At 39.3% G+C, this 14,744-nt stretch overlaps 1 protein-coding gene across 3 annotated transcripts in view; it reads left to right on the forward strand.

Annotated features, from left to right (window-relative positions):
- The first annotated feature begins 1,079 nt into the window (after positions 1-1,079).
- Positions 1,080-14,744, forward strand: part of mapkapk3 (MAPK activated protein kinase 3) — a 32,237-nt gene continuing 18,572 nt past the window's right edge. Inside the window, exon 1 of one of the 3 annotated variants that reach the window (XM_014019313.1) lies at positions 1,080-1,958. In XM_014019313.1, the coding sequence (XP_013874767.1) occupies positions 1,653-1,958 (306 nt within the window). In that variant the 5' untranslated portion in view covers positions 1,080-1,652. The remainder of the gene's footprint in view (positions 1,959-14,744) is intronic. The other 2 variants (XM_014019312.1, XM_014019314.1) reach the window with 2 other exon arrangements.

Below are 14,744 nucleotides of genomic sequence, written 5' to 3' on the forward strand. Positions count from 1 at the left end.
ATGTTGCAAATACTCCCACTGTTCCTCCTCTGGCATGTCTCACTACTCTCTTGTAAACTTTTCCTTTGAACTTTGTTGTCCCTTTTGTCACAAGTCAGTCCTGAAACTTTTCTCCRTCCTACCTGAACTCTTCATCATCTCTTTAACACACTCCATTTTCCTGGACAGTTGACCCTAAAAATGTGAAGTCCTGCACCTTTCTGACCTCTGCTCCTTGTAGCCTGACGGTTCCACCTGCCTCATTCACGCACTTTGTCTCACAATGACTGACTTTCATCAAAAGATGGATTGACAAGTTGGGGCCTCATCCTCAGTAATGAGAGGGTTGCTTTGGTGGGTCATGGTGAAAAAAAGATGTGAGTCAAAAGGCAAAGCTCTTGGCTATGAGCTTTGAAGTGGGCAAAGATCTCTAACATTTATCAGTACTTTTACATTGTAGATCAGAAAACACCAAAATCACATGAGGAAAAACATTTTGTGTATAACTCATTTAATAATAATTTATGGAGGCATATGAGTAACTTACTATATTTGCTGAAAACTAATAAATACCCCACTATGAAATAATAAATCATATCATATTTGCATTCTGGTAAATTATTTTGTAAACAAACAAAGAAATAAAAGGACTTTTATGACTGGGTATTTGTGACCAATAACTGATGCCTTCATTTACTTCTGCTTCACAGTTTTTATGCAAGACAAGTCTTTACTTCTGGTTTTCATTAATCTCAGATTGACTGCCCACTTGTAACAGATTTTTGTTTATTAAACTGCATTTATGATTTTTTTTCACAGCAACCAATAAGTTAAATGTATAATTTCCCTGTATTTTCAGAGAAAGCACACAGTATGGCTGAAAGATAAACTAAATAAATGATAAATAAACCAACACATATTTGATAACATTTATTTGTCTTACATATTGCAGAAAAAATGGAAGAGAACTATTCCAAATAGTTGTTCCTATTTCCTTATTTTTAATGGTCCAAACTAATGTGCACTGCAGAGCAGAAAAAAGGAGACACGAGTTGCAGACCACTGCAATGTCAAATAAGGCTATTTCTCAGTGTTTTGGGCAGAAGACTTAACATACGCACAAGGCGGTACCGCTTAGCACCTAGCAAGATGGCGACCACCTATCTCGCCTAGWATCTACTGAGGCCTTTCCAGTAGTATTTCAGCGAAAAGGCCCATTGAACCCCTCCCGGTGGCGCCTCTGCTGTCTTCTGTTTTCTTTAGAGTAACTATTAATATTTTCCACTGTTACCTTCGGTTCAGTTTTCCTCCACRGAGAAGGAACCGAGTTTCCGGTGGCCGCCGCAGCACAGGTTGAGCGGGCGGAGCTTAAACCMACAGGGCGGGCCACGTGAACGCGACTGGAGCTGAGATCACCGGCTTCCATAATGACCGTGTCCTCTCACAGTGTGGGAGCAGTTCTGAGCTCCCGGATGTGTTAAAAGTTTATAAACTGCGGGCTGTCAAACAGAATTACAAATGAGCCACGACTTATTTTGAGTTTTATTTTTTTTCCTGCTGTTCGGGACGAGCGGATGTGCGGTTAAACATCTGGAGCTGAACCTTTCGGCGGCACACGCAACAGGAGTGCGAAASTTTCCGAGCGCCGCCGGGGACGACAGGTCCGCGTGAAGATGCTCCAGAATGGAGAAGAGAAAGAAAGCCCGCAGCAAGAAGCAAAAMCTGAAGAAACCGAGCCGGACTGTCAGCCCGACGACCAGMAGCAGCAGCAGCAGCAGCCTGTGCCCCCGGCCGAGGAGAAGACCGTGACGGACACCGGGTCCACACACTTCCCCCTGCCGGTTTATCCCAAACTGGAGATCAAACGCAACGCGGTGACTGATGATTATAAGATCTCCAGCCAGGTTCTGGGTTTGGGGATCAACGGTAAAGTCCTGGAGTGCTTCAGTAAGAAGACGGGAGAGAAGTGCGCCCTGAAGGTAACCCTCTGAAGGCTTATTATAGACAGGAGGACATGGACACTGTTTCCTCACCTCATGTGTCATCACATATTTATAGGTGTGTTTAAGCTCTACACAGGTCTATTGATAGAAAACAGCCTCTTGACTCAAACACATCTCTTGTTTGAATATAACAAACTTACTGTTCAAATGGCAACTAGTGAGTTTGGACTGTTTTGTCTAAAAAAATAGGTTATTTTTATATCCTCGTGCATCTTAAAATATTTGAGTCTGGAAAAGGATGAAAACTGTTAAACGTGTAGCGTAATTTTTTATAAACCTTAAAAGAAAGGTGCCTAACAAAAACACACTTGTGTTGTCTGCGTGTGTCTGTCTGCTATAGCAGCACAGGGCAAATTGTAAAGAAACTATCAGAAAGTAATCACAGGATGATTACATCTGTAACTGTTCAACCTCTAGAGCAGTGTTTCCCAAAGTGGGGTCCTGAAAAGATTTTCTGAATTAATTACATTTTTGCCTTAGTTGTTACAAAGGAGTGAGGTTAGTGTATTTAAAATGGATAAATGTAGTATAAAAATATTGTTACTATGCCCATGTTTAGTTGACCTGATACAAACGTTTATCATCCAAAAATAGCTGGGGGCACAGGTCTCTGCTACTGTTATTTTGTTGGGTCAAAAGCTGAAAAGTTTTGGAACCAGTGCACTTTGGTTCCCAAAGTTGGGCTTGGGACCCAATTATGGGTCATGAAGCACCTTGGATAATCTCCAGAAATCAATTTAAAGGGTAATAAAATGATTGCTGATGTAATATTTTCCCTATAATATTACAAAAACACAAAATAAGTATTTATATTTGTGTATAAGCTGTTTAGATTGTCAAAAAGCCTGTGTTTTTAGGGTTATTAACAAAGTTCGTGTACTCAGAATAGTAATATTTGGGGTCACAAGTTTTTGCCATGGATATTTTGTGGGTCAGAAGATAAAAAGTTTGAGAACCACTGCTCTAGAGTTCAACACTTTCAAGATTTTTGTCACAGTGAAGCAACATTAGAGAACAAAAATGTCTAACTCAGACAGATATTGAGCTCAAATTTGGTGTGTGAGTAGCTGAAAGTAGCACTTGACAGCTGTAGCTTCTCAACATCAGATAAATTAGTTCAAGCTGTAACACGACAATACAGAAAATCATTAAATAACAAATTAATGTCTTATGTTGTCRTACTAAAGCTGACTTTCCCTAAAACAAGCAGCCTGCACAGTAATTGTTTTCCGTCACTCAGACATGCTTCTGTCAAACACCCATTTAGCTTTTTATCTTCAGGTTCTGGTTTATCCTCTGCAGCCGTTTATCTCCATGTTTCATCTTTTAGCGCTGCTTCTTTGGCACAAATCTGCTCGTGACCCTGCTGCTGCCTGCTTTGACAAGCAGGTTGATTAAGTCAGGCCTGCAGATCTCTGGCTCAGTCAGCGGGGACAGGTGAGGGCCAGGTGACCCCTGTTTGTTTCTGAGTGGGTGCACCTGGTTTACAGACTAAGGTGTCACCATTAGTATCTTTAAAGGACATGTGTCATGTCACTGCTGAGTGACCACATGCTCCTGCAGTGCACATCGTCCTGTGRTTGGCTGAGCTCCCATCCAACGGAGCACATAATCCAGGCATTTCAGTACCTGTCAGTCAGAAATACTCACAGGGTCAAACTGTCATTACGCACTCTAACAAAGATCCAATTAAAAGCCAATAATTCTTTGAAGAAAGACATATAGTTGTGTACTTTTCATGCTAAMGTTTTAATGAGTTTGTATTATCTGGTCACAAAAAAGCATAAATTGAATACTGAAAAGTCTGCTGAATGCACTAGGGCTGGGCGATATGGCAAAAAAAATGATCACAATTCATWTTTTTCATATCGTCCAATCTCATTTATTATCACGATTGTTTTATTACCCTAAAACGTGTGTAATTATTAAGGGACTGAACAATAATTAAACAAATAATTAGCTACAGAAATAAAAAATTGATGTCTGTTATTTCACGTTCATTAATATGACAAATATCTGTGGTTCAGTAGAACATGAAATTATTTTTGCAGTATATAAGAAGGTATTTAACAAGAAAAAACATTACGTGTAAATCATAGAATCTCACATTAATAAACTTATCCTTTTGTAAAATAACAGTTTTAGAATTAAACTTCACATAAATATGTCATAAAGAATCATAAAACCTACAAACAGCAACAATTTGTACATATTTGTGTAGAGAATCATATGACTACCAATATGTAGTGATTTATACTACACCTTATAATAAAAATTATAAGGAAATTCACTGGTTCTTCTTATTTTCGTTAATATCGTCTTTACTAGGTGACCACTACACTTGCTTATTAAAAAGGATGTTGATGTCTATCTAARCTCATTATTTATTTCTATGGAAGGAACCACCTCCACGCCTCCTGTCAACGGCGCTTTATCAATCAACAGAATCAGCTGTTTCATTTTTTCTGACAGAATATCTGATTCTGCACACACGACAACAAAATCTTGAATAAACTCCCACCTTCAGATTGTTGAGGAGTTGGCAGTGTGTGTTTCAGCTCACTGTTTGTGAGGCGACTCAGACAGGAAGTGGTCTTCACATGTTTTCTTACACATCCAGCCCATCGAGTGCCAACATAACTTACAGAAAAGCTCTTCTTCAGATAAATGAGGAACCGCTGAGACATTGTTCTGTCCTAAACGTTACCCTAAGGCCGCTTCATATTTTTGGARGACGTTTCTGTTTTAGTGAATCTGTTTCGCCGCGCATTGCAGCTCACTTTTCTTTTTTCCTCTCTCTGTTAGCAGGTAACGGCCGATACAGGCAGCGGCCAAAATACCTCAGAACTCACCCAAATAAGCAAAATCTGTGAGATAAAGCGTTTTATACTGGATTTTATTCTTGTGTTCTGTCTCCAGTTTCCCAGCAAAGCATTCAGCACAGGCCTCAGCATAAGGCCTTGAGCTAAAACCCAAACAAAGCAGCCCAGTCTGTCCAGGCTGGATCCAAACAGACATGCAAAACACTTCTAAACTTCCCTCTAATAATAATAAATTAAACTTATAATGTACATCTCTTCCTGGTTACATGCCTGGAGGTGTTACCTTTTACGTCAGACGTAGAACGTAACTAACTTTTGATACACCAACTCTTTGTTTGTTAGGGCTGCCACGATTAATCGATGATTAATCGATTATTAAAATAATCGATGACTAATTTAATAATCGATTAATCGTTTTCTTTCTTTTTTTTTTTGGTTGTTCTTTGTTTTTCTCTCCAAACTGCTTTAACACTTTCCACTGCCACATCTGCCTTTCTGTCCTTGACACACATGCACAGTAGTGGTAACTGCGGTAGGCCGTGGACGTCACAAGACATTATACAGACAGGCTCTGGTATCATGGCTACCTGGCAACGGAGCTCAAAAGTGTGGGATCATTTTAAGAAAATGAAAGAGAAACCTGTGCAACATCTGCAGAGCAGAACTTGCCTTCCACAGCAATTATTTTTAGTTAGCATATAGCTAAAATCTAACCATGGTTATATAATAGCAGCTGCAGTTTGGCACGATAAGCTGTATGTTTTATATTCAGTTAACATATGATCTGATTAGTCGACTAATCGAAAAAAATAATCGGTGATTAATCGATTATAAAAATAATCGTTTGTGGCAGCCCTAGTCTATTTTAACCTTGTGGCTGCAATGATCAGAACGTATAAAAATACGAAACTGCATCTAACATTTAGTTAATCATTTACACAATTTCCTGCAACCCCTCTCTTGACATACATAAATATATTAAATAAAACTATAAGGAAATTTTATGAAAACTTCATAGAGAAGTGTTAACATCTATTTATTAGATCAGGATATTTCTTAACATTTCCCAACCCCAGAAATGTAATGTTTTATTCCTCCCAGATATAAACATATTCATCATCAGGGTGACCAGTCTTGTAACTTTTCCACTCTTGTAAAGCCTCCTCTTGTTCCACAGTGTCCTCAATGCGATCTCCAAATCTGTTATTTTCTTGGGTGTAGGTTTTACATTCTCCATCTCGGTTGATGATATGGTGGAGAAGAAGAAGAGGTAGTCAGATGTTCTCCAGTTGTAGGTCGGGGGAACCTTTTTTCCGGGTTCTCTGTTTGTGATGTTGATGAATCCAGATGTTCTTCTGGTTCAGCAGCTTGAAGTAACTCCCCTCTCTGTGGTTCTGTTTCTGCAGCAATCTTCTTATCATTCACTTGTACGTCATGTTCCATCGATGTCTCAGTTTTCTCCTGTTGTTCTTTGGCCTCAGACGTGGGATGGGTACCTTTGACATTTGAATCTATTCGGTACCAATATCCAGTACCACGGAATCGGTACCGGTACTCAACGGTACCAATTTTTGGTACTTTGCGTTTGTTGTTGTTGTATTTTTTAATAATAAACTTTTTTTTTAGCATATTTATTTCTCAATATATAAAATTTATCAAATATCAAGACAACATCCAACTMTTTGTATTGTAACATCAGTTGTCTAACTAATTTCTTTAAGGTGAAAACTCTTGAAAACAACAAGACTGTTTTGTCTTATTGCACAAATTAAAATCCAGCTCCATGTGTTTCTATTGATGTCATTTCCCTGCTAGAAACATTGTGTGATGGAGGTCCATGGAAGGCAAATATGTTTAAATCAAATAAGCAAAAGAGGATTGAGTTAAAGTAAATAAAATGTATTCAAGCTACGTTTTGAGCATCCAAAACACGCCCAATGCTTCAAGTTAGCTGCTTGTGCTCCTTCAGGTCAGACGTGTTCGGACTGTTGGGAAGCACCTCTGTTGTTTTCCTCTGCTGGTCTCTGTTTAATGGTGGATGAAGTAAAGAAAGTGGCGGTACTTTATTTACTGTGAGCAAGCGAACATCGTGCTCACAAGATAATTAATCCACCAGATAATTCAGAGGTGGTCTGTTTGGTGAGTTTTACTCCAGGAGCTGCGAGGCTTGTTTTCAATCTACATTCAGACTGAACTCTGTTACTGAACCAGCGGCTGCTGACGTCATTACACTTTTGTGCGATGCTGCGTTCAGGACAAGCATGGAAAGCTCACCACTCTTACACTAATATGGTCACAATGATGCGTTTAGGTACCGAAACATGGTACCGTTTGATGTTACATGAATAGGTACTCTGTAGTACCGACAGAATTTGGTCAGTACTTCTAAAAGTATCGAATTCGCTACCCATCCCTAGTTCAGACTCACCAGTTTCTTCCAGTGGTGTGAATCTGTTTTGAAGAAAGACTGCTCTGTCTTCGTTTCTCTGGCCGTTATCAGTAATTTTGATTCCAGCCTGTCACTGTCTTCTTCTCTTTACGGGTGGAGAAAAAGCATTTCTCTGTAATTCTGGCCATTTGTTGTCATCCAAACGTTGAATCCTTCCTTAGAGATGTTTTGGTCTGGCACCAAGAGAGTTTCATACAGCTCTCATCTCCTTGTCCAGTTGATCTCTCATCTCAGCCATTTGAACGCATGTTGAGTCCTCCAAAGTATTCATCTCTTCCAGACGATGAATCTTGAGCTCCAACACCGTCATCTTTTGGAGAAGCTGGCAGAAATCGTCTTTGGAAAAGAAAAGGAGGCATATCAAAGCTCAACTGTCCTCGTTCTCAGCAGTTGATGTTTCAAAATCTTCTTAGGTTCCTCAACAGCCAAAAATAAAATCCAATGTTTTCTGCTTAGTCAAGATCATCCATCACATCAGGATCACCAAATTTGTAGAAAATGAATGTGCTGTTCAAAAATGGCATGTCTGAATAAAACAGGAATCCACTTGGATTTCTTTTCAAATCTTTATTCTCATCTCCCGACTCCAGTTTCACAGCACAGCATTCAGCATAAGGCCTTGAGCTAAAACCCAAACAAAGCAGCCCAGTCTGTCCAGGATGGAAAAGCAGCAGAACAGCAGGGAAAAGTGACACAACAGTAGCCAAAAGTAGCTGAACAATAGCTATTATAGAAGAACAGTAGCTAGAAGTTAAAAGCAGGAAAACAGAAGCTAAAACGAATGTTAAAAACAGCAGACTGTAGCTAAACGGAGCAGAACAAATGCTAAAATGAACAAAGCTAAAATCAATGTATTAAGTTCTTAAAGGAGCAAACTGGCAGCTTAAAAAAAACGAAGTGGTTGCTACTGTGGTGCACCGATTGCAGTCTTTTGAACAATCACCAATCTTTAAAAAGTCTGACCTGCCGATTCTTATTTTGGCCGATACCAGTTTTTTTAATAACTGACACTGTCAGGTCTAAAAAGGTCATAATACACCTTTTTAATGTTCCAATCGTATTTTATTAAAACGCATTGAATACTACCCTTGAAACAATACAAACTTGTTTTCAAGTTCCTATATAGGAAATTATTTGTTATTTAATATTTTGAAAAACACAATATTTCCAAAAAGCAAATGTCACTGTCTGCTGTTCTGGGTCAAGCTGAATGTTTTGAAATATGAACTATAAACAAACAACAATAAGAAGATGGAAACACTGCCTTCTCTCCTGTATATATGTCCTCCTGTTGATGCGTGTGGTTTGTCTTTGTCTGGGAACCAGACGGTCCTGAGAGCTCATATTTCACTGCTCTGTCAGAATACATAAAGCACACCTTCGGCTGATAGATTCACCCAGCCTCACTCAGTCACAGTCGTTTATACTGACTGATATCGGTGCAGTCGTGTCACGTTTTAGAGGCGAACCAGATGCATTATGGTCTGCATTTATTGACAACACCTTTTGGAAACTAAAAACTCCACTGCACAGTTGAACAATAATTCACATTTGCACATTAGTGTAAAAATTGACAAGCGATTAGGCTGCTTTCTAACAAAGTTTTAACAAAATAAAAGTTTTCAAATGTGCACATTGTGTAAGCAGTGAACCTGTGTTTTTAGCTGTTCACTTATCGCTCACATCAGAAGGCAATAGGGAGATGTTTTTGCCGTGAACTACTTGAGCCTACTCTGTCTGCTAGCAAAATATTTCTTAAATTAAATTTGTGTAAGGGTAATCATTGGGTGTATGTCTACATGTGATGAACTTTTGTTTTTGCAGAGCATCAACAGATAGTCCTAGATTATGTCTGTTAGCAAAATATCCTACACATTCTCACTCCCAAGTCGTCACATATTGACGCTTTTCCAAACGTTCCCTCTGCGTCTTGTTTTGACRYGCAGGGTACCCCCCTYGCGTCASYCCTTGACGCCCGCGGATTTTCCGCGTTTCGCCACCAGGGGTCTTTGGGTCGGTGGTCTGAGGTTAACATGAGGGATCAGGATTAATGGTTAAATTTAGGTACTGGGATCAGGGGTAGGATGTCCATGGTGAATATTTGGTCATTTTACGCTTTAGAACATGTTGACGTGAATTTYGTACATTTTCTAAAAATGGTTAATTATACGTACTACGGTCAGGGACAGGATGTCTAAAGTGAACAAAGGCAATTTCAGGCTTTGGAACGGTCGTTTYCRCGCATTTTATACACTTTCTGAAAATATGTCAACAGAYTTCGCCCCATCTCGTCACTAACTGACGCGACGGGGGTACCCTGCGCGTCAAAATYGGACGTAGAGGGAACCTTGGAAACGCGTCAATATGTGACGACTTGGGAGTGAGAATGGGTTGAAATATCTCATGAACCACTGGATGAATTTTAGTGAAACTTACAGAAGATGATCATTGGATAAACAGCTACAGTTAGTGAAAATAGGCCCAGTAGTTCCTGAGATAAATGAGGTTAAAATTAGGCAGACGTGTTCATTTTTGCAAAAATCTGAACACTTTTTTGGGGGGCCCATTATCTTTGGAACCCCTGGTCCGAATAACCTAACATTTGAGATGTTGTTCTGTGGAATCACAATTGCTAAAAAAAWKSCMRKTTTYMWTWAAAATTTKAGGTGGTTGTGTTAAAATGTATTTTTATTTTGGGTGATTTGACACAGACTGACCCGCAGACATTGAGTTGTTGTTTGATCTGGTAGTAGCTGAGAGTCAYTCTCTGCAAATACTCCGAGACCTAACTGTTCTCACGAGATCACTACATTTTACGTGAGATTGTACATGACATTATTTACAGGGTTTGACCAAAACRGCTAAATCTCTGTCCCTTAGTTCAAAACTCTGCAGGTGATATGCATTCCTGCAGGAGATGCCAGGCCTTTATTAWGATTTTATTTTATCCTTTTCCTGCCCAGTAGATGTTGAATGGTTGTGATTGAGTGAAGAGAGTTGGAAAGAGTTGAWCCACTCACTCACTCAGTTTGAAGCCAAGTGTTGCTCTGTGTGCTACATGTAATGAACGAGTACAGGTTTAATCTGCTTTGCTGCAGAGCTGGCGGGGAGCCACTCCTTTAATGTAATTCAGTTACCGTCTTCTTTTACCTCAGATTTGTCTAACTTAGTCAGAGAACAGAGGATCCCCTGTGCTGTCAGGCTGCCATTACCTGCTTGTGTCATTAGAGGTGCAAATCTGGCCTTAAATTGTTCAATTTTTAGCTCCTTAAATGCCTTTCAGCTGACGGTGGGGAAATCTGTAAGACTTAAAGATCTGTTTTCTAAAGCTTTCCGTCACATCTAAACCTTTAATACGGTGTTGTGTCTTAGACAAACTGGTGCAGGAGATTTGAGGTTTTTAACTCCTTTCGAGCATTGCTGTTAGTATTTTWAGTATTCTAAAGAGACATATGTAGTTTGAATCATTCTTTCTGCTTTAATTTTAAAACACACACATGAACTTTTAATAGACCTGTTTGAACATACACCAAGATTTGATTTGTGTTGAGTAGAGTGTATTGTACCCAATGAGTAACTTTTTTTTGAAGTCTTCGATTTTCATCCTCWTATAGTAAAAACTGTATGCCTTGAAAAAATTATTCACACTTCCCAAACGTTTCTCACATTTTGTCACATTCAAAGCTTCAAAGAATTTTACTAGGATTTTATTTGCCAGAACAACTCAAGGCAGCATATACACTCCTGATCAAAATCTTAAGACCAGTCAAAAARGTGCAAGAATTTGCATTTTGTACTATTGGATCTTAAGAAGGTTCTAAGTAGAGCTTCACAATGTTAAAAGAAGAGATCAGTGCAAGAGACAAGAACTTTTGAGCAGGGAATTTTCTGAAAACTGCATTTACACTCAAACATGATTTTTTCAGCTGATCAAAAGTTTAAGACCATAGTCTTTAAAAGCCAAAAGCTGTGCAAAAATCTGGATTCCATGTCATTTTCTGTCAAGTCATTAAACTGTCAAGACCTCCTGATGGCAAAAGTAAAAAAGCTCACTGACTTTGAACGTGGTAGGATTGTTGAGCTGCATAAGCAAGGCCTCTCACAACGTGCCATCGCTGCTGAAGTTGGACGCAGTAAGACAGGCATTTTGCATTTTTTAAATGATCCAGAGGGTTATGGAACAAAAAGTCAAGTGGTAGACCCAAAAAAATTTCACCAGCTCTGAGCCGCAGGATCCGATTGGCTGTCCGTCAAGACACGGGACGATCCTCTACCCAAATTAAGGCCATTACTGGTGCTGACTGCAGCCCAATAACCATCAGACGACATCTGTGAGAGAAGGGCTTCAGAAACAAAAAACRTCTTCAAAGGCCACRTCTTCTTCAACGCCAYAAAATTGCCCGTTTGGACTTTGCAAGGGTGCACCAAACATGAGACATTGAAAGGTGGAAGAAAGTTGTCTTCTCTGATGAGAAAAAATTTAACCTTGATGGTCCTGATGGCTTCCAACGTTACTGGCATGACAAGGAGATCCCACCTGAGATGTTTTCTACACGGCACAGTGGTGGGGCGCCATCATGATTTGGGGTGTGTTTTCCTTCAATGGAACAATGGAGCTTCAGGTTGTGCAGGGGCGTCAAACAGCAGCTGGCTATGTGGAGATGTTGCAGCAGGCATCCCTCATGACTGAGGGCCCTCGTCTGTGTGGTAATGATTGGGTTTTTCAACAGGACAATGCTGCAGTTCACAATGCCCRCCTGACAAAGGAGTTCTTCCAAGAGAATAACATCACTCTTTTGGACCATCCTGCCTGTTCCCCGGATCTAAACCCAACTGAGAACATTTGGGGATGGATGGCAAGAGAAGTTTACAAAAATGGGCATCAGTTCCAGACAGTGGATGCCCTTCGTGAAGCCATCTTCAACACTTGGAGCAACGTTCCCACTAGCCTCCTGGAAACACTGGCATCAAGCCTAAACCATTGTTTGAAGTCATCAACAAGAATGGTGGAGCTACTCATTACTGAGTCCTTTTTTTGACACTTTGATTTCTGTTTTGGGGGGTTTTGGGGTTTTTTTGAGCTATGGTCTTAAACTTTTGATCAGCTTAAAAAATCATGTTTGAGTGCAAATGCAGTTTTCAATTAATACCCCGCTCAAAAGTTTGTGTCTCTTACGTTGATTCCTTTGAACATTGTGAAGCTCTACTTACAACCTTCTTAAGATCCAATAGTGCAAAATGCAAATTCTTGCACTTTTTGACTGGTCTTAAGATTTTGATCAGGAGTGTATACGTGAAGTGGAAAGAAAAAAATACATGCTTTTCAAAAATTTTTCAAATAAAAATCTAAACTGCTTTCAGAAGTCACCTAACTAGTAAATAAAGTCCACCTGCATGTGTCTTAATCCCAGTATAAATGCTGAAAAGGCCTCAAAGGTTTGTTACAGAGCATTAGAGATTAAATGGCATCAAGAAGACCAAGGAACACACCTGACAGGTTACAGGGTTAAGTTATAGAAAAACCCTAAGCTTTTAACATCCCACAGGGCACTCTTCAATCTCTCATCCAAAATGGAAAAGAGTATGGCACAAGTGTAAACCTACCAAGACATGGTTGTCTGCCTAAACTGAGCAAGAAGAGCAATAATCTGAGGAAGAAGCCCGATAGCTCTGGAGAAGTTGCAGAGACATAGCGCTCAGATGGGAGACCCTGTCCACAGGACATGCACTCCATCATTTTTTAATGAAAGTGGTAAAAAGAAATATATTATTATAAGAAACTCCTGATGCAGTTGGTTTAATGACATTTAAGAGATGCCGAAAATGTGGAGGAAGGTACTCTGCTCAYGCAAGAACAAATTTTTACTTTTTGACCTAAATGAAAAACATTGTGTATAATGAGAAACTACCTCTACGCAACACCCTAAACACACAACGTCATGCTGTGGGGAGGCTTTTTTTCAGCAGGGAGTAAAAGGAAATATGAATGGAGCTGAATACAGGACAGTCCTAGAAGGAAACTTGAGACTGGAGCTTCACTTAGTGGGACAACAACCATGTAACATCCGGCCAGAGCAACCATGGCATGATTTAAGTATAAGCATACAAACTTAGCACTAGGGATGCACGATATATCTGCATTAATATCGGTATTGGCCGATATTGATAATTTTTTTATAATATCCGTATTGGTCCGATATGTAAAACAAAAAGTCCAATATTAACATCTGATATTGATTTCCCACTTTTTAGCTTTGTGTTTCTGATTTGGGAGGAGAGATGGGTGGTTGAGTGGCAACTGTTTGATCATGATAGTGTTAGTGACGCTGCATAGCCAGGAATAACTGAAGTAGGGAGCCATGTCAGAGGTCTGATCGTTTGTTTACCATATCAAAAAAAGACCCAAGTGTGTTTGTTCATATATGTATAATATATTTTGTGTGTTTGTGTAATATCGGTAAATATTGGTTATCGGCCATAACAGCAATAATTATATCGGATATCGATATCGGCTGAAATTTTCATTTCGGTGCATCCCTACTTAGCACAAAAAGTAGGGATGTTTGTGTTTGGTAGTAGATCTTTGTTGTAACAAAGCTTCTTGGCAATAAATCTTATTCTATTGGGAATCATGTTAATTTCCATTTTAAATGGTGCCACATTTGTTAGGAACATGCACTTGTGGGATGAGCAGCAGAGCTGAGTATGAGGGTTGCACAAAAGAAAAATTTGCCTAATCTACTCTGCCAAATCGCTTAGTTTGCTGTTGATACTGACACTTGTTTTGAGCTTCTGGTACGCCCATGTGCTGCCAGTCAGGTGCCCACTATAAGGTTTATTACCAAGAAGCATTGTTAAAACAAAGAAATATTCTAACACTAATTTCCTTACTTTTTGACTCTTGTTTTGATCAGCCAATACAGGTTTTTTAAGGCTGATGCCATTACCAATTATTTCTACATGCTACGTTCTATGTGCTGCTAATTGTTTTGGGAAGATTCTTGAAGCGGATATTGCTTTTTCTTCCTCCATTTACGTGGTAAAAATGACACAGTGATATCAGATGTTACATAAGTCTCATTTTATACAAAAATAAAACCTTTATTAACACGACAAACAAAACTTATTACCAATTGATAGCAAAGTAGAACATTTATATACTGTATATAATATTTAAAACATCTATCATAAGTTATTGTGTTGGCGAATGCATCCACTTATCGGCTGATGCCACAAGAAAAAAACACAAATATCAGCCGGCCGATGTATCGGTCAAACTCTAGTTTTGAGTAGGGTTGGGCATAATCGTATCGTGTGCAATTAATCGTCAGAAAAACATTAATCGATTACTTTTTGGCACTTGACGATTAATACAATTAATGCCAGCAGGCAGACTGACTGGAGATTACTCCGGTCAGTCTGCTCGGTGCTCCTCTCCACTTCAAATATGACGAACATATTAAAAAGTTCTGTAATTTATAAATACAGAAC

Source organism: Austrofundulus limnaeus, unplaced genomic scaffold, assembly GCF_001266775.1.
Source record: "Austrofundulus limnaeus strain Quisiro unplaced genomic scaffold, Austrofundulus_limnaeus-1.0 Scaffold216, whole genome shotgun sequence".
Taxonomy (NCBI): Eukaryota; Metazoa; Chordata; class Actinopteri; order Cyprinodontiformes; family Rivulidae; genus Austrofundulus; species Austrofundulus limnaeus.